The sequence below is a fragment of the Natrix helvetica genome (genome assembly GCF_964273705.1).
Source record: "Natrix helvetica genome assembly, chromosome: Z".
Lineage (NCBI taxonomy): Eukaryota > Metazoa > Chordata > Lepidosauria > Squamata > Natricidae > Natrix > Natrix helvetica.
In genome coordinates, this window is record NC_138554.1 from 20,208,187 (window position 1) to 20,233,488 (window position 25,302).

General features: G+C 48.2%; 2 protein-coding genes across 10 annotated transcripts in view; both read right to left on the reverse strand.

Moving 5' to 3' along the window:
- Positions 1-4,916: 4,916 nt before the first annotated feature.
- TMEM265 (transmembrane protein 265) lies at positions 4,917-21,278 on the reverse strand. Of its 4 annotated transcripts, none has more exons than XM_081971553.1 (3): positions 21,144-21,278; positions 9,805-10,018; positions 4,917-6,089 (listed from the first exon to the last, which is right to left on the reverse strand). In XM_081971553.1, the coding sequence occupies exons 2-3, from the start codon at positions 9,991-9,993 to the stop codon at positions 5,928-5,930; spliced, it is 351 nt and encodes a 116-aa protein (XP_081827679.1). In that variant the 5' UTR covers positions 9,994-10,018; positions 21,144-21,278; the 3' UTR covers positions 4,917-5,927. The 4 variants fall into 4 exon arrangements, with proteins under 4 accessions (XP_081827679.1, XP_081827681.1, XP_081827680.1 ...); XM_081971555.1 differs by lacking the exon at positions 21,144-21,278 and adding an exon at positions 10,654-10,860; XM_081971554.1 differs by lacking the exon at positions 21,144-21,278 and adding an exon at positions 10,572-10,860.
- Positions 20,017-25,302, reverse strand: part of SRCAP (Snf2 related CREBBP activator protein) — a 33,177-nt gene continuing 27,891 nt past the window's right edge. For all 6 annotated transcript variants that reach the window (XM_081971548.1, XM_081971546.1, XM_081971545.1 and 3 more), the window contains exon 34: positions 20,017-24,971. In XM_081971548.1, coding sequence (XP_081827674.1) covers positions 21,219-24,971 — 3,753 coding nt within the window. In that variant the 3' untranslated portion in view covers positions 20,017-21,218. The remainder of the gene's footprint in view (positions 24,972-25,302) is intronic.

The window sequence follows — 25,302 nt, forward strand, 5'->3', positions numbered from 1 at the left end:
ATTAGTTGTTCTAACTGTCAGGAAATGTGAGGGGCTCCTACAAAAATGAGGGAGTCAATCTATTTTCCAAAGCACCAAAAGACACGACACGAAACAATGATGGAAACTAACCAAAAAGAGAAGCAACTTAGGACTAAGGAGAAATTTCCTAAGGGCGAGACCAATCAACCAATTGAATAGCCTTCAGAAGTTGTGGGTGCTCACAAAAGTCAAAAGCAAATGCATCAGGTGAGGGGGAAACAAGCAGCTGCTCCTGCTAATTGAAAGCTTGGGCATGCTGCCAAAAGCCATTAACCCTTCCAACTCTATTATTATATTCTAAATTGGGTACTTTGCAGTAGAAGCAATACAGCTGACCACACATGCATTAAAGTCACAGCCTGTATGATAAATCTGCATCATTGTACCCTCCTGTATCTTTTCCCCCCAGGAAGAAACAAGACCTAATCCTGTCAGTTTCTGTTGTTTATTGACTTTATTCAAGCTGTGTGCAGACTGCATTCTAGCTGCAACTGTCAAGTGGTTCTTGGAGCTTTTAACTGAAGAGAGAGAAGAAAAAAACTCTCTCTTGCACTTTTATTTTCTGCCAGCTCTCCAAACTGCACAAGCAATTAACTAACGGTTCAGTTAGTGCAAACCAGCTGAATCCCACCACTGGGCACAACCTGCCCTAGACGGACCCTCTGCCCAGATGGGCAGCTCAAGGTCACGTCAGATCTGCAGCCATCTAAATTTGGGCTTCCTATTGATCAGGCCAATTTTCCTCCACTTTATGATATGCAAATGTGTTGGAGCAGCCTGCATGGGAATTATAGGGATTGGAAACAAGCAAGGGCATCAGGATGGAAAGAGTGCTCTAACCGCTATGCCACGATGCAGCCTGACTCCTTAAGAAAACTATGTTGCCATTTTTAATCACTTTTCATCCAAAAGGGAGTTCCACTTCCCACTTTGTCTGTACAACAACCCTCCAAGGTGGACCAGAACTAAGATTGAAGTACTGGTCTGAGGTCATACGAGGGATCTTTGTAGATGGGGTAGGATTTGAATCCAACTCTCCCCATGCCCATTCTATGCTTTGATTCCACCTTGATGTTCACGCTGCCTTCTGTGCCCAGCCATGTTATCTACATTTCTTGTCTTGGATGAGGAGAGCACATCTTTCTCCTTCTGGTCTTGGCTACTTTTTACAGAGGTGCAATTGAGTGTGTTTTAACAAACTGCATCTCTGTTTGGTTTGGTGGCAGCAGGGCCTCAGATAGAATAGGGTGTTGGTTCTTACCTGATACGCCCCTTCTCCGGGCAGGTGGAGACAGCGGTCATGCATGGGTTAACTCAGCCAGTAACCAATAGAACTGAGTCTACCAAAGTGATGCCATCGCCTCAGAGGAGAGTCCTCCCGCTTTCTATATATATATATATAGAATCAGGAGTGATGCTCCTGCCACGCTCGGATTCATCCCTACTACAGGCCAGATCGCCCGTGCCCCTGGCTTCGTCAGGTTGGATGATGGATGCTGCAAGGGAGAGATCATCCTCTAAATCAAAAGATAGGTTAGGAGGAGGACTAGATTGAACAGGCCTCTGGGGCTGAAACAGATGGGATTCTGTGTGTTTGGTCTTGCCCCTGGCCTTTTTGGGAGGAACCTGAGTGGCACTGCCATCTTCCTGCGAAGGTGAATTGGCTGTGGTCCTGTGACTAGACCTGGGAACCTTGGAAGAGGGCTCAGTGGGGGGAGCCTCTGGGGCAGGTCTGTGCCTATGGGTCCCAGATGAAGGAGACTTGGTGGTGGGAGCAGAGGCCAGGGTAGTTGGAGGAACCTGTGGCTCATGGGCAGGAGAGGAAGCTATGGCCTGTACTCACGACTTTGTTGTCCTGAAGGACAGAGTCAAAATGGCCACCAGAGCTTCTTCATGCCAAAAGAAAATGGCCACTGAGGCTATAGAGCCTATGGGCCGGGCGCCACGAGGTAGCCGAGGCCACTGAAGGAACGAGGGTGGTGAGGGCCCTGAGGAGAAGCTGCGGAGGTGATGGCAGCAGCAGCGGCTGTCTACCGGTGGCTGGAGCGCTTAGTAGCGGCAGTGGAGTGCAGCAGTGGCGGAAGTGCTTTCCCGGCGGCAGTGGTGGTGTTTGACGGTGAGGGAGAGCCAGCAGAGGCGGCAGTGCTAAGCGGAACTCCAACAGCCTGTGCTAGGTAGTGCTGAGTCTAGGGAAGCCTTTGCAATCCACAGGCGAAGTCAAGAGGCTGAAAGCATCCAAAGAAAACCCTGGCAGTCTCTCTCTCAGGAAAGCCCTGGGGCTAATTGAGAGCCCTGGCTCCAAGAGGAGCTATTATCGATGATCCTCCCCTTCACTAGGAATTTAGAAGTAAAAATTTTAGAGGAGAAGCCAATTAAAACAGATCGAGGTAGCCAATTCAGCAATTTCAAATAGTTAAGTTTAGGAGAGAGCAATTAGCACAGCCAGTTCCGATCGACTGAGTCTAAAAAAGCGAGAGGACACTCCTCAGAGGTGATGACGTCACTTTGGTAGACTCAGTTCTATTGGTTACTGGCTGAGTTAACCCATGTATGACCGCTGTCCAATGTTCCCTCTAAGGTGCGCGGCCACGCGGCCGTGCACATGGCAAGCACCCCGCAGCAGTTTGCAACTGCCGCGCAGTGATTTCTAATGTCACGGGCTCTGGAAGCTGAGGGTCCTCAGATTTTCTGTCCTGGTTTGGGTTAGCACGGGCGTGGGGGTGGGGGCGGCGGCAGGAGCTTACGCGGCACAGCCGGTCTCCTAGGACCTCCTAAGGGCCAGCTGCGCTGCTCAAACTACCGTCAGACGCCCCGTATTCAGCAAAGCAAGCGCGGGGAAGTCCTTTGCAGGCGGCTAGAACTGGCCGCCCGCAACGACCTCCACAGACTTTCTTTGATGAGCATGGGGCAACTGATGGTAGGTTTGTGTAGTTTGAGGTGAAGCCGCCAAAGCCCCCGCCACCACTGGAATAACTACTGCAGCCGCCTCCTCCAACAGCACTGCTGGATTTGCCGCCCTGTGCTGCGGCTGAGGTAAAGCCGCCAAAACTCCTGCCGGTGCCCCTGCCCATGGCAGCGGCGGCAGTGCCTCCCCCTCTGCTCAGAGCACCTGAGCTGGACCCCACATTACCCCTGCCACCTCCTCCTCTGCCGCCATGCTTTTGAGGTGCCATGAGGCCTTTTTTTTCCCTGCGGGGCGGGAGCTGTACGGCAGGTGCAAACTGACCGTGGGAGGGGCAAAGGGCGCCGGAACCCTGGCAAAGGTGAGGTGGTGAGGAGGAACCCGACGGCGGCGCCATTGCGGGAGCCAGTAGGAAAGCGGCGGAGGGGGCGGGAGCAGGAAAAATAAGGCTTCATGGCTCCTCAAAAGCACGGTGGTGGAGGAGGAGGTGATAGGGATAACGTGGGGCCCAGCTCAGCTCTCTGAGCGGAGGGAGAGGCACCGCCACTGCTGCCACGGGCAGGTGCACCTGCGGGAGCTTTGGCAGCTTCACCTCAGCCGCAGCGCCGGGCAGCAAATGCGGTGGTGCTGTTGGAGAAGGAGGCGGCAGCAGTTATTCTTTGGCGGCGGGGGTTCATTGGCATCTTCAGCAGCGGCTCTACCCCTGGTGAAAAAAACGAAGATGGAGCAGATCCAGGCTGATGACGTCGCCGCAGCTGCCAGGTCTGGACAGAGGTAGCCAGAGCAGCGCTGACGCGAAAGAGCAACATGACTTGAGGAATTCTGGGAGTTGAAGTCCACAAGTCTTAAAAGCTGTCAAGTCTTGTAACTTGACAGCTTTAAGACTTGCACACTTCAATGCCAGAGTTCCTGAGCCAACATGACTGGAGGAGGAATTCTGGGAGTTGAAGTCCACAAGTCTTAAAAGCTGTCAAGTTTGAACACCCCTAGGGACTTTTTTTCTAAAGGGTTAGGGGTGCAAGGGTCTTGTAACTTGACAGCTTTAAGACTTGCGCACTTCAAATGGCAGAGTTTCTGAACCAACATTTTGGTTGCTAAGCAGGAGCGTTGTTAAGTGATACTGATATTATATAACACTTTTAATTAAGGGGGTACCTTGAATGAACATAACTTTGAGTTTCAAATAACACTGATTTCGTTGTTGTCTTAGGTGACATCTGTGAAAAAAAATCAGGTGCTCAGGCATGAAAATGTGCCGCTCAAACACTATACTTTTCTGCTCACACAGAAAAAAAATTAGAGGGAACATTGCTGCTGTCTCCACCAACTTTGGAGAATGAGGCATTGGTTCTTACCTGATACGCCCCTTATCTGAGCAGGTGGAGACAGCCGTCATCTCCACTCTTTCAGGCTCTGACCTAGTTCGCACAGGGAGATCTGGGAGAAATGCTGGAGCATCAAGGGATTGAGAGCAATCAAATAGCGCACAACAGTCTACTTATCTCCTTCATCAAGAAAGCAGGAGGACACTCCTCAGAGGCAATGACATCACTTTGGGACACTCAGTTCTATTGGTTACTGGCTGAGTTAACCCATGCATGACCGCTGTCTCCACCAACTTTGGAGAAAGCCCATAGAGAGTGGTAAGGACAGCTGAGAAGATCATAGTAAGCTTAATTCCTGGTATTCAGGATGCTGCTTGTAAGCACTATGTGCTTAGAGCTTGAAACATTGTTAGAGACCCCACACACCCACCCCATGGTCTGTTTCTGTTGTTCCACTCCGGGAGGAGGTTTTGAAGTATTTCTAGCAGGACTACCAGATTCTGTAACAGCTTTGTTCCCTATGCCATCCGTCTAATAAGCTCGCAAGATTCGATTTTTCTCACCATGTACATGTATACATCCAAACTAGACTGTGTTGTTTCGCTATGTCATATAATACATAGCATAATTTATATGCTATATGCATAATTTTGTACTTATTTATTTATTTATTTATTTATTTATTTTGTCATGTTTATGTAGTGTATATTGGAGGTGGTGACCCTTTGATAGCTGTATGCAGCAACATTTCATTTTAATGTATGCCGATTAGTGTACATTCGAAGTGACAATAAAGTTATTCTAAGCCTAAGTTATTTGTGCCACCCACAAGAGATAAAAAGGGGATTGCTGAAATAACCCCTCATTGGAGATACAGAGCTTTCTACGCCCTCCATCAAAGGCAAACTATTGGTAGAAAGGGGGCGGGATTTTTTGAGCCCAAATGAGATGGTTCGGCCTGAAGCACACAATAATTCAAATCATCTGTATGCCAAATAAATTTGACTTCCTTTTTTCCAAACTCACTCTTTCACTGTCAGGGGTTTTCTACAGTAGGGGTATATCTTTCCGCCAGGGAAGAACATTTCATGAAACAGAAATAGAAATATTTCAATCAAGTACAGGTGCTTCTGAGAATCCGCATCATGTGGCAATCCTCGCTAGGAATGATGGGAGGTGTAGTCCAACATCTAGAGTACATCAGGTGTCTTACGTCGAGCAGAATGAATCCTTCTACACTGTCTCAGGTGTGGGTTCCTGCCGGCATTACTACCGGTTCTGCATGCGTGCGCATTTGCACGTAAAAAGGTCTGTTCATGAACACAACATTTTTAAAAAAAGGGGGGGGGGGATTACATTTTTTCAGCGAAGATTGTTCTGCGCAAGTTCAGAACAGAAAATCAAGATGGCGCCGCCGAGGATAGAATCTTCTTCGTTGATTTGAACGGGAAAAATGGCGGACCTCATTTTTTTTCTCCTGCAGACAATGGAACCTCTGCATTGTCTGCAGGAGAAAAAAAAAAGAGGTCCGCCATTTTCCCCCGTTCATGGAGCCAAATCAATGAAGAAAGTGCCACCACAAGAAATACTTCAGTGCTCGCTTGGCTTAATCCAACCAAAGAAACCACAATAGTCAACATGGATTCTGGAAGCCCAAAATCACCAAATGATGTGGCTCATCATTCTGCTTTCGCTATGAGGTAAGACAGGAGGACTAGTAACATGGGGGTCAGAATAAGAAAGGAAACCCAGACAATGATGCTCAGGCAAGACATAAGCTGAGATTTCCGAGCCCAATGAAGTGCTGCATTCTGGCAATGGGTCTTTTGCTTCTCATTCGCCTATAAAGGAGCAGAAAAACAGCTTTATTATTCGCTCTGCATGTAGATTAAAGACACCAGAAATCATTCGTTTTAAGGGGAAAAAATTCAACCCGACTTTTCATACATTGTATACATAGTGACCTAGTTACCTGCGGGATCGCATCTCACCTCATACATCCCTGCGACCAATCCGCTCTCACAGGGAGGGACTCCTCCAGGTGCCGTCCACTAAGCAGTGTCAACGGGCGGCGCCCAGGAGTAGAGCCTTCTCTGTGATGGGCCCAACCCTCTGGAATGACCTCCCCCCCGATATTAGAACTACCATCGACCTCCGCTCCTTCCGACAGAAGCTTAAGACCCACCTGTTCCAATTAGCTGGCTTAACTGATTTATAGTCCCATTTTAACCTCCTGGCAAACATCTTATTGGGTAGTTTTTAACGGTATTTTAATGTATTTTAATGTTTATTTGTATTTTAATTTAAATATTGTACAGTCCACATCCTACCTCCTCCTTTTACCTATTTGTATATTTAAGTATACCCATATTTTGTATTTATACTGTTTTAATATGACTGTACACCGCCCCGAGTCCTGTTTAGGAAAGGGTGCGGTTTATAAATTAAAGATTATTATTATTATTATTATTATTATTATTATTATTATTATTATTATTATTATTATTATTATTATTATTATTACCTGCTGAAATGCTTGATGTAAGTTTCAGAATTCTTGACTTCTCTTCCCTAGAGAATTGCCATATTTGTACAACACACTGAATCACAAATAACCCACTCACACATCAGCTGAGCATGTTGGGTCAGAGCCTATGCTTAGTTTAAGACTCATTGTATCATCAGAATCAAAACACTGGATTCAGTCAGGGAATTTTCACTCAATTAACCATAGGTAACATGTCATGCTAATGTCCTTGGCCTGTATTTCTGCATATTGATCCTAAATCCAGAGTCCAGATGGCCAGACAAACCTAGATAGGACAAGAAAGGAACTAGGCCTCCTTTATTTCTCAGGTAAGACACCGAAATATGTTCCTATCTTGTTAGTTGCTTGGAAATATTTACAACTCCAGCTCTAAAGATTTGCATTCTACCCACTCAGTATCTTTAAAGCCAATTTCTCAAACACTTTCCAACTGCTTCTACCTGGCAAAGGGGCTGATGGGGACTTTCCTACCACCTGAGCTCAACCAGCACATTCCTTTCCTGCAGGTGTTGCAGAAGAGCAGTGTTGGTCTAAGGTGGGGAAAAAACCCAGAAAATCCAGGTAGCACCTTCTTACACTCACAAAGTTGATTAAAAGGCCTACGTTTTTGCAAGCTGCTCAGATAAAACGTGCAGGTTACACATTTTAAGTCAAGTTGAATTTTGATTGGGTAATGTGTTCCAATGAAAATTCAGATAATTCAGTTTTACCCAGTTTGGGGTAATTTATTCAGCTTGAGGCTAAACTATTGCAGGATTTCAATAGGGTTAGGCAAAAGGGGCGGGATAAATAGGTTAGTTACCCAGGTGCAAGTTAAATGTGAGATGGATTTCATGCAAAAAAATCCTCTCTTTTAAAGTTAAAATTATTTTTAAAGAAAATAACATTACAGGTCAAATGTAAACAGAGAAACAGAGAATCATAGGGTTGGAAGGGACTAGAGTCTCCTAGACCAACCCCCTGCCCAAAGCAGGAGACCTTATACCAGTGACGGCTAACCTTTTCAGCACTGAGTGCCAAAACTGGAGCACATGTGTGTATGCATGCATGTACCAGAGCACCAGAACTGGAAGAGAGTAGCTGGCTGGTGCGCATGCGTGCGGCAACCAACTGCTCTTCCAGGTTCCATTGCATGCCTGCCTGCTGGACAGCTGGTCGGGCACACATGGGCACCAGCCACCTGCTCTCTTTCGGGTTCCAGCGCACACATGCATGCCGGACAAGTGGAAGACCCACTGGCTGGAGTGCATGTGCACACCAGAACCGGGAAGAGAGCAGCTGGGCAATACGTATGCGCGCGACGGAACCCAGAAGATCAGCTGGCAACGGCATGAGTGTCCACTGGGGGCTCTGCATGCCACCTCTGGCACCTGTGCCATAGGTTTGCCATCACAGCCTTATACCATCCTGGATAAACGCATGTCCACTTTTTCCACTGATTAATGGTTCTCATTGTCAGAAAAATTCTCCTTACTTTTAGATTGGATCTGTCTTTGATAAGTTTCACTTATCGAAACACTGGCTTATAACTTCCCACATTGTGAACTAATAAATAAATCAACTTGACCGTCCAACAAAACACAATTTTCTCTCTTATTATGGATGAGCATAAAAATTAGCAAGCCTGGAACTCCAGAGAGGTGTTAACAGATTGAACAGCCACTGAATATTTGCAGAGAGATTGGGAGGATGGGGGGGGGAGGGGAGGGAGGGGACACACAATATTAAAAACCCAAAGATACTGGGAAAGAAAGGATGAGTCTTTCTTGGGCTGACCAAGTTCTGATTGACTGTTGAAGGACGTAATAGGAAACTGGGTGGAAAGAGAATTGCTTTGAAGGAATTACCCAATCACTTGGGCCAGATGGGTGGTATAGGAATTTAATAAATACTTAAATAAACTTCAAAATAGAAACAGCCAGACTATCGGTAAGTAACGTTTTGTCATGGGTTCCACCACAAGATTGATTTTTGCTTTTCTCCTACCCTGAAGGAATATTTTGGCCATTGTCTTCCAGCCATAAAACACCGAAGCTCTTCGGTTCCATTTTCAATTCTTGTGAAATGACAATGTTATTGAACGTTCTCACTTAAAAACATCCCTGAGGCTGCGCATTTTCAGGGCAGGATCAAGTGCTGTGGCCCAAATCTTTTACCAGGATTATAAACTTCTCTCTAGTTATAGGAAATCTTGTCCCCTGAAATTGGTTCGGCTTGTCCATTGATTAATCCTGGATAAGCCTTTAAGGTTTTTTTTTAGCAAAAACAAGAGTCTTAAAAATTCACTTGTTTCTTCTAGCATTAGCTTTTTACAGCCTGCTTCATGAGAGGCCTCACGTACCTTCCTTAGAAAAATATGGATCCATGCTTTTTTAACCTTACAGACCATGGAATGCAACAGCTTTCCTCAGTTCTGGAATTCGACACTTTTGCAAAATATTATTCAGGCTTTGCCGCCTAAAGGGAATTTTAATGAACATCAGCTCTGGGATAGTTATTTTCCACATCTGCTTGAGGAATATCTTCTCCCACCATTCAAACCCCACTCTATTATCCTCAGTTATCAAGAGTTTTATAAGCCATACTTGGTATCTTCTTTTTGCGGTCACCACTAAGAGAAGTAGCTAGGGTTTGCGGGAGTGGCCTCCGCGAGGCCGTTCTATGTGGATGACAGGTGCATGCGTGCCACGTGGGACATGTTCCCCCTTTTATCCCCAGGAAATGGCGGGGACTGGCTGCACATGCGTTTAAATATTTTAGGGGAGGGCTTATTTTCAGGGGAGGGCTTATTTTAGAGCATGCGTTCAAAAGCCAGATTGGATTTATTATCCGGGGAGGTCTTATTTTCAGGGAAACAGAGTATTACTTTTCTTAATCTCCAAGAATTATTTTCCCAAAGAAAACTGGACTCAATGTTGTTCTCTTTCTCATTCAGGGCACACAAAACAGAGACATTAATTTTATCGCCACCTTCCCGGCCAGACTCTTCCATATGGGAAATCACTCACCTTGACTGCATAGATCAGAGCCACGACCCCAATGCACGAACAGCCACAGATGATGCTAGCTATGGCCAGGTTGCGCAATCTGCGCACATTCAAAGCAGGGGACTTGCCAAGGTTGTCACTCTCCAAGGTGTCTGGTCTTGCCATCCCTCTGCTCTCCCCTTCATTGAGGACCCCCATTTCTTCATCCATGACTCAAGGACACACCACCAAGTCGCTGGAGAAAAAACAAAAAAGGCTAAAGAGAAGTTCCCCAAAGATGGGCTCCAGCATGTGTCTGAAAACCTGGAAGAGTAAACCTCTGGTCCCGGTGACTGACCCAGATTGGATTCTGAAACATTATATTGGGACCCGTATATTCGCCTCCATTCATAAAAAGTCAAAAAGCTAGATTCTTTTGCTGCTTCAATGATTCACATTAATTGCCCAAAGCATCAGGATATTACCGTAGTCCAAGGTTGTGAGCCTAATTTACAGAGACCGGAAATGTGAATGTCTTCAATTCATTTGGAAGAGCAGATTTCTGTGTCTTGGTGTGGCATGGAGAGCAACCACATCATCTTCTTTGAGCCAAGCTCTTGTCTCTTGAGTTGAGCCTGGGAAAATTGTCACGAAACCAGGCAAGGCAGAACACCGCAAGACAGCCAGATTTTTTCACAAACGGAATCTACGAGATCAAGATCAAGAGAGCTTTTTGACTGGGTCCTTCATTCCACTCTTTTGGTGAAGGTAGGGAAGAGAGGAACAGAAGAGAACAAGAAAAAACTCACATCCGGCAGGACTCGCACCTCTCGATGTTTACTGTTCTTCTGAACACCTTTTTCCTGGTTTTCTCTGACGTTATGTACTCACACACCCACCAGTTTCGCCTATCTTGGGTTGGGTTCCTGCTGAACATGAAGTCATGTTTGAAACATTCAGGTTGCGCTTGCGACCTCTCCTTTCTTTCCTTTTTCCAACCCGTCTTCTGGGTGCTGCCGTTTTGGAAATCTCTGCTTGGCTATGCAGAAAGCCGAGTGAGAAAGATTTCTCGGCTGCCTTCAACTGATGATTGATGGAGCCTGGCAGATAAGACAGGGAATATTCTGAGGAATACCTCCTAGGCAGGGTGGGACAATGAAGAGGAAATCAGGTGACTTAAGGAACAACTACTAGCTTGCTAGCCAAGCTAGCTTAGCAAGAGCAATAGGGCATATTATATACCGCTTCATAGTACTTTACAGCCCTCTCTTAAGCTGTTTACATAGTCAGCATATTGCCCTCCCCGAATTTGGCTTCTCATTTTACCATTCTCGGAAGGATGGAAGGCTTGAACATGTGAGGATCAAACTCGTGGAAGTAAGCCACATTAGTCTGCAGTACTACATTCTAAACATTGCACCCTGGTGGTTAGAATGCAATATTGCAGGCTAACTGCCCTACAGCCTGGAGTTCAATCCTGAAGGGGCTAAAGATTAACTGAGCCTTCCATCATTCCAAATGGGTAAAATGAGAAACCAGATTGGTGGGCAGGGGGCAATATACTGGTACCAATATTGTAAACTGTCCAGTGTATTATAAAGCACTATATAGGACAGTATATACAAGGTCAAAGTGCTATTAATGGATGTTTCCTTTATTATTTCTCATCTTTCAGTGTTTATCGATGGAGGGTTCGATTCACTTCATGAAGTACTCACCCTACTGCAGATATACTCAAATTCAAGTTCAGGTTGAAGAACAGAGAAAACTGAGGCAGGATACGTTTTTCTTTCTGGCTCCTTCCTTCTTAGCCTGGGACTTCCTCCTCTTTGGGCAGTGCCATGAACATATTCAATTCCGTTCAACAATCCTTTGATAGACACTTCTTTTCAAGCAAGTAGCAAGGTCAATGAGATGAAAAGGGAAACTAAACTGCAGCTTAGAAAAGGACACTCAACTGCAACTCTGGAGAATCACATCAGCTTCTGTCAAGTAATACCTGCAGACCAAGGAACAAGTTTGCCTACATTCCTAAGCTAGAAACTACAAATCTTGCAACAAAGCTATGTGCCAAATAACGTATTGTTTCCTTTTAGAGCACATTAGAAGTTTGGTTTTATTTGTTCCTGGCACTTGGTTGCTAACATACATAAAGTCTCCCCCTCCCGCCCCCATTCCTTCCAGTGCAGGCCAGCCTTTTCCAATGTGCTGCCCTCATGTGGGCTGGAACTATCACCCCCTACAATCACCGTTTTCTTGACTGATACCTAAATATTTCACGTTTTGGTTTATAGTAATGGGAACAGCAAGCCTGCAGTGTTCAAATAATGGACCACAACTCCTATGATCACCACCTTGGTCCCGCTAGGATCACAGAATCACAAGGATGGAGGCAGGTCCTGCTCAGGATAAGACTCACCAGTGCATCTTTGAGAAATGACCATCCAGGCTGTTTGAAGACCTCAATAAATAATACACATTTCGTGGCAGCTTGTTCCAATGGGTGAAAATTTGTGAGGTCAATCACGTGACGACTTCCCATGATTTTAACTCAACTGGGTTCTGGTTCCGACTTGTGGGATAAGAGAGGAAATCTGTTCTTTCTCTTACATGCCAAACCATGGGAGGTCAAGACTGCGATCATCTCCCCCCTGGCTGTCTCTTCTGCAGGCGAGAGGCAGACTTCCTGCCCGATGTAACATTGATGCCCTTTTTACCTAAAAGACGAATGTGCTCCATCTTAGTCATGCTTGCCAGCAGAGGGAAGTCAGCTATAGTGTAGGTGGGTAATCAGCTGAGTGCAGAATTTTTCTTCTCTGAACAGTTTCCTACCTCCTCACAAGAACTAATCCAGTGCAAGGAAGAATGTTTTATTCAAAAATAGCGTCTTCCTGAGAATGTTTCTAAATGAAATATGTGGACAGAGGGTGTGAATGTACTGTGTTCCCCCCAAAATAAGACTGGGTGTTGTATTAATTTTTGCTCCAAAAGATGCATTGGGGCTTATTTTCTGGTTAGGTCTTATTTTCTGAGAAATACGGTACTAAATGCACCCATCTGACAGACAATCTTAACTGGGGATTATTTTGTATGTGTGTGTGTGTGGGGGGTAGGGCTTATATTATGAGCACCCTGAAAAATCATGCTAGGACTTATTTTCCACATTTTCGGGAAAATGGGGTACAATTACAACAGGCAAATTAGTTGGTCTTTCATCTGGTTCTTCTGTCTCCCAGTTGTTTATTTAGTACATTTATATACCATCATGATATTTTATGTAACCTTGGTAGTAGGATATAAAGGCACTAAATAAATCAGTTAGGTTACAATGAAAGTGCTGTCATACGAAATGTTGTATCTGAATATGACACATCATCCACATCTATTCCCAAATGATACTGGTAGTCCTCAACAATTGAGCCCAAAATTTATGTTGCTATGTGAGAAATTTGTTAAGTGAGTTTTGCCCCATTTTATGACTTTTCTTGCCACGTTTGTGCAGTGAATCAGTGCAATTCTTAACTTACTAACACAATTCTTAAGTGAATGTGGCTTCCCCATTGACTCATAAAACAGGAATCACACTGCAACTGTCATAAATATGAATCACCTGTCAAGCAGCTGAGTGTAAATCACAAGGATGCTGCAACTTCATAAGTGTGAGTTACAAAGTCCTTTTTCACTTCTGCTGTAACTTTGAATGGTCACTAAACAAACTTGTAACTCAAGGATTACCTATTTCCTAATAAGCTCTGATATAATTTGCTACCATTCTTAGCACAACCTTTACTTTTAAAATGCATGTATGCTAAAATTATAGGTTTGACCACCAAAGCAAAGTGCCTATTTTGCTTAATTTAGTTCAAAACATTCTTAAAGATCCATCTCATCCTGGGCACCCTGTTTTTGAACTATTACCATCTGGCAGACGGTACAGGATAATAAAAACACAAGACAAACAGGCTGAAAAACAGCTTTTATCCCAGGGCAGTAACCATATTGGATTCTACTGTATAGTGCAATACTAATGCAGTATCAGGGGTTTTCAATTCAATTGTATTGAACGACCATTGAATTACCTGAACGGTCCTTCTATGTGCGCTGCGAGGGGAATCCAAGCATGGGTTAACTTTGTCCATTAGCCTAGAGACCGAGTTATGCAAATTGCTTGCCACCCCTCCTCTGACTGGACTGGTTCAGTTTTGCATGAAGGATCAGCCGGCTTGAAAGAAGCAAAATAAGTCTAGAAGTCAAGGTAAGTCAGAATGTCATAGGAGAAATGGAAGTCCAGGCCCAGAGCAGCCGAAACTGAGGGTGGGTTTGGATTCCCCTCGCAGCGCACATAGGACTGTTCAGATAAGTCAACCGTCATTCTCCAGTGCACTGCTTGGGGAATCCAAGCATGGGACATGCCAAAACAATAAACCTCAGGGGCGGAAGCGAGGCTGGTCTGGTGCCATAGGCACAAAAACTACCCTTTGCAGCATGTGCCGTCCAAAGGATGCCTCAGCTGAGGCATAAGCGTCCACCTTGTAGTGACGGATAAAGGGTGATGGCGATGACCAGGTCGCTGCCCTGCATATGTCATCCACCGAGGCCTGCACTGCCCAGGCCGCCATCGTGGCTGCACTCCTGGTAGAATGGGGAGTGATGCGTCTGGGAACTGGTCAGGATTGACAGTCATAGGCTAGGGCAATACATACCTTCAACCATCGGCCGATGGTATGCGATGAAGCCTTGTGGCCCATGGTGGCAGGTTGGAAAGACACGAACAGGGCCTCCAACCGTCTGAACAATGCTGTGTCTCACATAGCGGCAAAATGAACGACGAACGTCGAGATGATGCCAACACCGTTCTCGGGGGTGAGATGGCCGTGGACAGTAATCTGGGAGAATGATTTCTTGGGACCTGTGGAACCACGAGTTGACTTTCAGAACAAAGGTCGGGTCCAAACGTAATACGACCCTGCTCGGTTGGAAAATGCAGAGGTCGTCTTGGACGGAGAGCGCCGCGAACTCGGACACATGCCGGGCTGATGTAATAGCTACCAAAAAGACAGTCTTAAGAGTCAGTAACCTGAGGGAGATGGATCGAATAGGCTCGAATGGGGCCGTCGTAAGGGCGTTTAGTACTAGGGAGAGGTCCCAGGTGGGAAAGCGATGAACAATAGGCGGACTAAGGTTTGCCGCTCCCTTCAGGAAGGCCCGCACTCCCAGGTGTTGGGCTAGGGGTTGCCTTGTCCACTGCCAATTACAGTAGACAGAGCCGCAATTTTACGGCGGAGGGTGTTGGGTGTTAGATCTTTGTCCATGCCCATCTGTAGGAAGTCCAATACCTGCGGTATGGTCGCTCCGGTTGGGTCGTCTCCCGTTGCCCGACACCATCTGCAAAATGCTAGCCAGGTAGCCTCATAAATGCAGGTCATTGATGGGCGGCAAGCTGCCTGGATCGTGGAGATGACCTTATCAGAGAAACGCTGCTGACTCAAGATCGCCCGCTCACGTGCCACATGGCTAACTGTAACAGCTGTGGATTTGGTGGACGAGGGCTCCTTGCGAGAGGGATATCCGGTCATCCGGAATTCTCCACAGGCGTGACACGGACAGATGAACGCAGTCCGCATACCAGGGACGTCGTAGCCACATTGGTGTGACCAGTAGCACTTTCGCCTGCTCTGCCAGAATCTTCTGGATGACCAGCGTCATAATTGGCAGAGGCGGAAAGGCATAAAGGAGGCCCTCCGACCAAGGACTTTGGAGAGCGTCGGTGCCCTCCGCTTCTGGCACCTGGTGTAATAACGCAGCAGGTGTGTGTTGCTGGGTTGAACGAACAGGTCCACCTGCGGGTGACCGAAGTGGCGGGACAGTTCGTGAAACAGAACTGGGTGCAAGTGCCACTCCGCCTGATCCACCGTGGCCCTGCTCAGCCAGTCTGCTTGGACGTTCGCAGTGCCCGATGTGTTCCGCTCGGACTGACAACAAATGGTTCTCCGCCCAGTGGTGTAGGCGTTCCGCTTCCATTATCAGTGCTTTAGACGTCGTGCCCCCTTGGCGATTGATACGCACCTTGGAGGCCACGTTATCGGTGAGTATCAGTACATGGTTGGAGGTGACCATGTCCTGGAACTCGCGGAGGGCTAGGCAGATGGCTCGTAGCTCCAGCCAATTGATACTGTTGTTCAGCTCCTGGGCAGTCCAACGACCCTGCGCCACTCGATTCAAGGTATGGGCTCCCCACCCGAATTGGCTCGCATCCATTGTAACCACAATCTGCTCCGGTTCCTTGAAGATGCATCCTTTGAGGATGTGGGACAACAGCCACCAACAGAGCGACAGGGACACCTTGGCCGGTAAGCGAACCACCTCACCCAGGGTACCACATCTATGCAAGGTATCATCTTCCCTAGTAGTTGGGACAATACCGTGAGGGGATTGAGCACTTGACTTACCAGGGATTGCAGGCTCTGCTGTCTCTCTCTCTTTCTCGAGAGAGACCACACAAGTCTCCAAATTGATGATTGTCCCGAGATGTAGCAAGGACAGGGTCGGGTACAGGTGGCTCTTTGGAAAGTTCAGTACGAACCCGTGATCTTGTAGGGCATCAATTGTCAGCTGCAAGTCGCGGTAAGCCTGGTTTCGGGAAGACGATAAGACTAAGATGTTGTCGAGATAACAATGGACTCTTATGGGAACCAACCTCAGCGAGGCTGCGACCACTGCTAGCAGTTTGGTGAACATCCGCGGGACCGATGATAGGCCGAATGGTAAGGCACGGTACTGGAAGTGATGCCCCGCAAAGTGGAAGTGCAGAAACCTTTGATGGGCTGGATGTATTGGAACGTGTAAGTAGGCCTCCTTTATGTCGATGGAGGTGAGGAGATCGCCTTGGCGAATGCTCGCCAGAATACTCGAGTGATTGCATTTTGAATTTTTGGTATTTGAGGTAGAAATTGAGCCGTTTCAAGTCTAGGATGGCCCGCCATCCTCCCGAGGCCTTGGGAACTAGGAAGAGTATGGAATAGAACCCTAGACCTTCCTGCCCCCTTGGGACCTGTTCTATTGCTCTGATGGAAATGAGATGCTGGATTTCCGTGTCCATCAGGCACCGCTTTACCTGGCACCTGGGTACTGGACATTTGATGAAACGTCTCGGGGGAATGACCAGAAACTCCAGAGTGAGGCCCAGCCTCATAGTCTGGAGAGCCCAGGCATCTGAGGTTGTGGTTTCCCATTGGCGAACAAAGGTGGTTAAGCGCCCGCCAATAGGGCCACCCTCCAGCGAGTCACCGATACCTACGAAAGAACCGGTTGGTGCCACCACAAAGCCGCCAGGCCTGTGCCTGTTGTTGGTGTTGGTTCCTACCCGTCCCTGGTATTGGTCCTGTCCTGAAACCTGTCCTGGGACTGAGGAAAGGATCTATTAGATAGGGGGGTGTAGGGAAGGGATGTGTACCCCAACTCCCCAAAACGAAAGGACTGCCTTCGAGGATACTGTTGTTGCCTCCAATCCGTGCGCCTAGCAGTCGAAGGCAGCACCTTTCGCTTGTCCCTAGTTTCAATCAGTATAGGATCCAGCACTGTACCAAATAGGGAGCCGCCCTTGAAGGGGGTGGAGGCCAGGTACCATTTGGATCGTATGTCCGCCTGCCAATGGCGTAGCCACAACAGGCGACAAGAGGCTATGTTGGATGCCACCACTCGGGATGCGAACTTGGCCGCATTGAGCGTGGCATCCAAGAATTCCAAAGCCGCAATCAGTTTGACCATATCCTGATGAAGGCGCATGTCCTCTGGGCCTAGCCTCTCCTGGAGTTCTTAACCAAACTAAGGAAGTTCTATTGAAGAATGAGGCCGCCATAGCGGCAGGCAATGCCCAGGCAGCCGCTTGGTGCATTTTGCAAATAACTAGCTCCGCCTTGCGGTCCTCAGCCTTCAATCCCTCCGAAATCTTGGATGGAATAAGGGCTGGGGAGGCCAAGGCCGCTATCGGCAGATGAAGTGGGAAACTGCAAAATGGTGTCCAATTCCGGGGTGGAAGCATAAAGCTTCCTGTCGCCATTGCTGGGGGGCAAAACTGCGGTGGGCTGGGACCACTGTTTCTGGATTATGTCCAGAAACAATTTGGGCGATGGAATAGCCTCCTGTTCCGTGTGATCAAGGCCCACTTCGGTACTGACCTGAGTGGTTGCTCCCCCCAAATAGGAGGTGGCCTTGGCTTTGTAAAGGAGAGGTTTGAATAGGGCTGGTTTGAAGAGGCCCGAGAAGGGAACTTTATCCTGAACCAACCTCTCATCAACCGATAATTCCAAATCCAACATTTCACCTTCCTCCCCTAAGACAGAGCCTTTGCTATAAATGGAAGGCAAGGGGGAGGGGGGCCCATCCTGAGAGGTGGCCAAATCCCTGGCAGAATTCAAATTCCGAGAGCGTTGACTTCTACACTGTAATTCTGAATCCACTTCCCTAGAGATAGCTGTGGCAATCATGTCCCTGAGCCCAGGGGAGGGATCAAATTCTGGGGTCTCCTCCGGTCTCTTGCCAGCAGCCGTGGGAATAAAGGTGGCTGAGGCCCCTGAATGGGAGGAGGCCGGAACTGAGCTGGGCCCAGGAGAATCAGAAGAACCCCGAAGGCCTGAGTCAGGGCCTGCAGTTGTAAGATCCTGAGGGAGGGGGAGATCTGAGGACCAACCCTGAATTCCAGCTAGGCCGGAGGTAGAAGGCCCTTCAGGCAGCAGGATGGGAGTGGCCCTGGGAGTTGAGGGATCCTTAGGCCCGTTGTTGGACTTGCTGGGGCACTTAGCAGTCCTGGCAGGGGTTGCTGAGGTGGCGCGGGGTCTGAGGCTGGCAGCCCTACCCACTCTAGATGAGGCCCCAGTGGCATCGGGGGACAACTGAGGGGAGTTGGAAGCCGCAGTGCTGCCCCCGGCAATAGAACGATCCACCATTGTAATTTAAGTTGAAAAGGCTCAAGCTCACAGAGAAATGCCAAATGTTGATCGCAATCGAAACAGAAGGCCGTTAGGGATCAAACTTGTGCTCTAGCAGAATGGTGGCGAACCGACCTCCTTGGAGCAATTAATCTGGTGATTCTGCGTGACTACGGGCAGGAAACTGAAGCCACGCCCAGCCAGACTGGTTGTCTGGTGCGAAAAGGCCTCCAAAATGGCCGCTGAAACCCAAAATGGCCACCGCAACTAACAGCGAAGGCGGGAAGTTTGAATCGACGAGGTACAATGGCCGTCGCCAGAATGGGGAGCGTCTGCCTCTACTCTAGCCAGCAACTGCAGTCGTGGCCTCCAGAGGCCCCGAATGTCCAGACGTCACTCTTGTCGGGAGGGGGGGGCAGCAGACAGTGGTGATAACGGCCAGCGCAGGGCAGCAAACCAATCCCCAACCGCGGCAAGGCAACACGAAGGCGGCAAACTGACCTTCCTGGAGAAGAACGACGCACCCTCGCCTTTAACAAAGAGGTTCCCTGGCCCCAAAGGCTCCAGGACTCCGAAAAATGAACCCCTTGCAGATATATTTACCCTGAAGGGAACTCAATCCGATGAAGTGGAATCCAAGCTGAAATAATGATGATGAATCTGTCTAGCTAACGGTCGAAATAATGATGAATTTGCTCAGTAACCAAGCTGAAATAATAATGATGAATCTGTGAAATAATAATGATGAATCTGTGAAATAATAATGATGAATTTGTCTAGTAACCTAGAGAGAATTATTTTGTGTCTCTTTAGGCTGGACTGCGTTAAAAAACTGAACCAGTCCAGTCAGAGGAGACGTGGCCAGCAATTTGCATAACTCAGTCTCTAGGCTAAGGGACAAAGAGACAAAGTTAACCCATGTTTGGATTCCCCAAGCAGCGCACTGGAGAATGTGAAGGGTGTGTTTTTCTTTTATTTTTATAGTTTTTTTAATGTATGATGTAAACTGAAGATAGCATTTAATTTTGTTGTACAACGTACAATGACAATAAACTAAACCAGGTCTTTGGTTTGAAATGGGCAAATGGGAACCAGGGCAAATGGAGATTCTAGTTTGTCTAACTGAATTGACAGCAAATGACCCCTTTATGCTATGGACCAAATAAATTTGCAGAATTTGAGCATGATGTGTGGAGAAACATGAATACCCAGCTGCCTTATACAATCCAACCCATGTGCCTAAGCAACCTGTTTTCCAAAGAGATGGAGACACAGAAAGTAAAACAACCTTTAAAAAAAGATCCATGTGGCTCGCGTTTTTTTCCCCTTTTAACACTTTATTCATAGCATTATTCTGAAGAAAGATTACATCGGTCTTCTGTACAAGTTCTGAACATGCTTCAGTAGGAAAGACAGCTCCATGGGAACACCTCCCCCTCCACCCCAACTGCAGCCCATTCCCAAATCCAGAGAACCGCTGCCGACCCCTAAAACCCACTGCAGTGAGGGAGGGGAGGGAAAATTGTGCTCCCCTATACAAAATAACCTTTGCATAGTTTATGTTCAAAAGAACCTATTTTACAATGAGAGCTGTACACAAGAGAAGTGGAAGGGGAGGGAAGGAGTTGACCCAACTCATGAACCCACAAAAAAAGTCCTTGGAGCAGTGAGGCTGTGATTGACATCATTAAAAGAAGACATTTTTCTCACGGTGGTGATGCAGAAAAGGAGCACATAATCTTACTGGGTTGGGTGGTGTGTCTCCTCTCCCTTACTCTCCAGGTTGGTTGGGGAAATAACTGTCCCACCTCTTCATGGCTCAAAAGGGCCTGACATGGCGAACAGAATAAGCAGGGAGACAATCAAAAGGGGTAGCCAGAAAGGGGACCTAGCATTTGGTCTCTGTCACTTAAAAACCAACCCAAAGCCAGTAAAAAAGTAAGAGCTAATCGTGTTTATAAATCAGGAGGGCATCCTCTGCAGGATTCGGGGGTGGGTGAGAGAGGACAGAGGAACACCTGGGCCCAAAACGTGACACGTGCCTATCAAAAGCCTGGGCTGGACTTCCCAAAGCGTTGGGGGGGGCATTTAAGGTTAGCAGGTGCCCTGTAGTGTTATTCTAGGGGCAACAACTCTGAAGCTACTCCCCCCCCCCCTACTCTCTCTGCTCACGGTTAGGAAGTAGCAGAATTCATTGCAAAGTGCTGGCCCTGCCACTATAACCTGCGGAGGGGCAACTGAACTCCCCAGCCCAAGCGAGCGACCTCTGCAGGAGTGCCCCTTGCCTGCTCCCAGAAAAAGCACCTGGGAATGAAGAGCCACGCTCACAGTCCTCCTCCTCCTTTCAAGTAGTACTCCAACAGTCAAGACTGGAATGCAAGGAGCTCCAGTAGCCACCCCCACATTAACGGGAGGAATAAGAGTAAAGGGAGGGGAGGGACTAGATCTGCTTACGGTTATGTGCGGGAAAAGAGGTGGCGGTCGAGCCATCCCCGCAGAGAAAGACCGGTGGGACCTCTCGCACTGTGGTCACGTCTTGGGTTTGCGGCCTCTGTTACTTTGCAAAGAGGTAACCGGGGCAGTGGAGGAAGGGGTTGTTGGGGAAGAGAGGCCTCCAGTGACCCCCGCAGCCGAAGAAGCAAAAGCAGGGCCCGTTTTCTTGGGAGGAATCGGGTAGGATCTTGACTGGGTATTGTCGGCAGGCTTTGCTGCGCTACGGAGGATGCGGTCAGCTGTCCCACTCTGGTGACCCTGGCCCCTTTTTCGACTGCGCCGCCTGGCTGAGTCATAACACTGGCGCTTTGGCTTCCGGATACACTTATAACTGTTGGATTCCGAGGAGGATTTCAGAGAAGACTCTGACTCTTCACACTCCTGTTCAGAGATGCTTTGGGAAGCAGGTGACTTACTGCTATTCCTCACCCGCTTGCCCTCCATGGAGCAGCGCCGTTTCCTTCGCTGGGTTTCCCGCTCCAGAGGTGGAACAAGGCAGCCAGGCCGCAGGCGAGTCGAGCGGGCAGGGGTGTCACCGGAAGGCTGTTCACAAGTACTACTCTCTGCAGATGAAGCCCTCTCAGTGCCTGTGTGCTTTGGAGAGGGTGGAACTAATGCCCCGCTGCTAGAGTCTGGCTTTTCTTCCCGCTTCAGCAGGGAGAGTCTGGTGAGTGGTCGAGTCTCCTCACCGTCCGAAGAGCTCTGGTTGGCGCTGGGCAACGATGAGCCAAGGTTATCCTTTCTCCTACGCCTTCGTCGCTTGCGGCCAGGAGGAGCCGGAGTGTGTTTCTCCAAAGAGGTCTCCTGGTCAGAGTTGGAGGCAGGAGGTTGTGCCACCTCCACCCGAGGCGAAGATGGGTTCTTTGGGGGACGACCCCTTTTCCGCTTAGGTGGAGAATTTGCTGCTGGGGAACTGGAGCCACCTTTGGGTAGCGAGTGTGACATGGGGGATAGATGAGACGGATCTTGCATCTCCGGTGAAGTTTCTGTGGCAGTGGCCCCTCGTGAAGAAGACGCTTGGGGTTCACACACTTCAGTGGATGGTTTGGAAAACGCTTTAGGGAAAGCAGTCAACAATTCTTGTGCCTTCAAGCTGGATTTAGGATCCGACTCAGGTTGAGAATGCAGTGAAGTTCGATTCCGTGCTTTAGGTGAGGTTTTTGAGACGGCCATTTTGGGATGTAAGTCTAGAGGCTCGTGAAGCTTCGAGGTGGCCTCTATTACAGAAACTGCCTCAGATTTTGGCAGCTTCTTTTGCACCTTAGCGGGCAGCTCTGCAGTCTGAGGTTTTGTAGATGGGGATAGCAGCACTTCTGAAGCAGGAGACTTAGGAGGCATGACAGGGGACTGCCGAGTCTTAGGGGGCCGGCCACGCCTCCGCTTTTCCACAGGGGAGTCACCATTCTCACTGCTGTCTGTCTTGCTCTTGGGAGATTCGCTCTTGGGAGAGGAGCTCTCAGGTCCCTTCTGCTCTGGGGACTGAGTCCGTGGATGGCCCTCGGGTGTTTTCCTGACTGGTGCTTTTCTTTGGGGGCTGATCTCCAGAGCTGGCTCAGGGAAGGTCTGGAGCAACCCTGGACTCTGCTGATCCGATGACTTGTTCTTGGGCGGACGTCCTCGTTTGCGCTTGATGGGCTCAGAGGACTTATTACCTAGCAGCTCCCCTTTCGAACCATCGCCCTTTTCTTTGGCTGCTGCCCGGCTCTCCAGTTCGATTCTTCGCCGGGCAGGCAAGTCCCGTAGCAGAGGCAAGGCTTTTGTAGAAGGCGGAATTTCTGGCTCCGACAGGCTTTGTGCCAGGCTGCTGTCCAAATTCATTGCAATGCTGGGAGCCGAATCCAGCTTGCACTGGCGATTGCGTCGTCGACGAATGAGCTCTTTCTCTTCCACCACTGTGACCAGGCGCCCTGGCAACTTGCGTAAAACTTTGGCAGCAGGGCCATCTGGCGTTTGACAGCTTTGCTGGATTTGCACATCAGCGCTGGTTCGACGACGGAGAGGTTTGTTCGGTGAAAGGCTGTCATCTGAAGACAAATTTCCTGGAAGAGATGAACTCTCCTGCGAAGAGGCAGAGCCAGGGCAGACTACTGCAAGCTTAGCCTCCTGAGGCCCCTCCCCATGATTGCTTTTCCCTACCGCTCCTTGATTCTGAGCTGCTGTTTCACCCAGACTATTGACTTGGTTGTCAGCTGTCTCTGATTTTGGCGATGTACCCCCCAAGGGCACGATTTCAAGCTGGGGCTCAGTGAGCAAACTTGAAAGAGGAGAAGGGAGGTCTTCACTTCTCAGAGATTCCTTCATGCCATTTTGTTCCTTGATACAGGCCAAAGGTTCCAGTTGGAGGAGAGAGCTGGTAGCTGGAGAGTGATCCAAGGAAGGAAACACAGGGAGGTCCATCTTGGGGACTTCGCTGTCCAACACAAATGACGCTGTACTGTCTGCAGCTTCCCAAGTAGTGTCTTTTGTGTTTTTAGGAGAAAGAGGATCGGTTACTACCATAGCAGTGTCATCAGGAGGTGCTGTGGTCTCTAGAATAGAGATTTGCCTGGTTGCCTCATCTGCAGAATTGACGGGTTCTTCTTCTGCAAGACTGCAGCTGGTGCTCGTATCTGCTCCTTCCGTTGGTTTATCCACACTCATCTTTTGCTCAATCACAGATAAATTGATTTCACCTGTAACCTCAGGTTTGCTCTCAGAAGTTAGCTCCACAGTGCCAAGTGGCCCTGGAGAAGTTGCTTTTATTTTACTACCTGGGATATTAAGCTTCCCAGCATCAGGTAATACCTGTGTACCCAATAATTTCCCAGTGAGCAGAGTGTCTTGTTCTTGGAATGCTGGAACTTCCTTAACTGCAGCAGATTCAGCAGGGTGGAAATCCAGGGTTGGTGGACTGGGAAACTGGGAAATTTCTGTTTCTGTTTTCTGCTCTTCTACATCTGCTTTCAATTTAAATGCCTCTCCATCAAGTCCTTGCAAGTGAAATCCTGGGCCCTTTACCTCCAGCTTAGATGACACCTCCTCAAGCTTTGGTGAGCTACATGTAAGTTTATCTGGACCGGAAGGTTTTTCAGGCTTCTGTAGGCCTGGCCTCAGCCCTTTATCCAAGTTTGTATCTGAAGTGGGAAGTGGGGCACTTCCTGGTAATCTTTCATCAACAAGCAGGGTCTCGGTCTTTGATGTGATACCTCTTAGAATTCTGTCCCCAGCAGCTCCAGGATCTGATTTCTGTGGGATAGCTTGTAGCAGCTTATCACTAACAGATGTGGTGTCTGGTCTATGGAGATTAGTTCTCAAAATCCTGTCACCAGAAGCTTCACTTCTGTGGAGGGGCATTTTCTGCACCTTCTCCCCAGTAGCTGGGCCTTTATTCCATAGCTCTTCCCGACGGACCAAAATTCTTCGAGTATTCGGGACAATCTGAGCCCGCTTTTCTTCCCGCACCGTCACTCTACGTATCGAAGCACTTCTGGTGTGCAGTGCTACTTGGGGCAGGCTGTCATCGTCCTCATCTGTCACCATTCGGGAATGCCGGAGATTGGGCAGCCTCGTCTGGGTGGATTCCACATCTCCGCTATCCCCATCCTTTGGTGGAAGACGGGTGCTACGGAGCCGTTCGCTCATGCGGGTGCCAGTCCTTTCTGAGAATGTCCTGCTAGACATCCTGGCCTTCTTGCTTTTCTTGCTGGAGCCTTCCTCAAGGAGGTAACTCTCATCTTCATCCTCTGGCAGTTTAAAGACCACTTCATCCTTAGCCTGGTCAATATCTTTGCGGGCAGCTTCCACCTGTTCCTGAAACAACAAAGAAATCAGGTAAGGAGGAATCACAACTAGGTTGGCAAGGATTTTAGTCCTGTGAGCTACTCAAAGGCATCAGGAAAAGTAAAACTAGAGACACATAACCTTTTTTTTTTCTTCTGAATAGGACCAAATGCTAAACATCCTCATCGTATTTCAAAAAGGCAGAAGGTCCTTACTATACATGATGTGCTGATTGTCCTCTCCATGAAAGGTTGAGAGACCAGAGAAATGGGACTCACAACAGCCTGGAAGAGGGTTGCTTTGCGGCTATTTTAAAGAAATTGAATCAGACTGAGGAACTGACCAACATTTAACTTAAGAT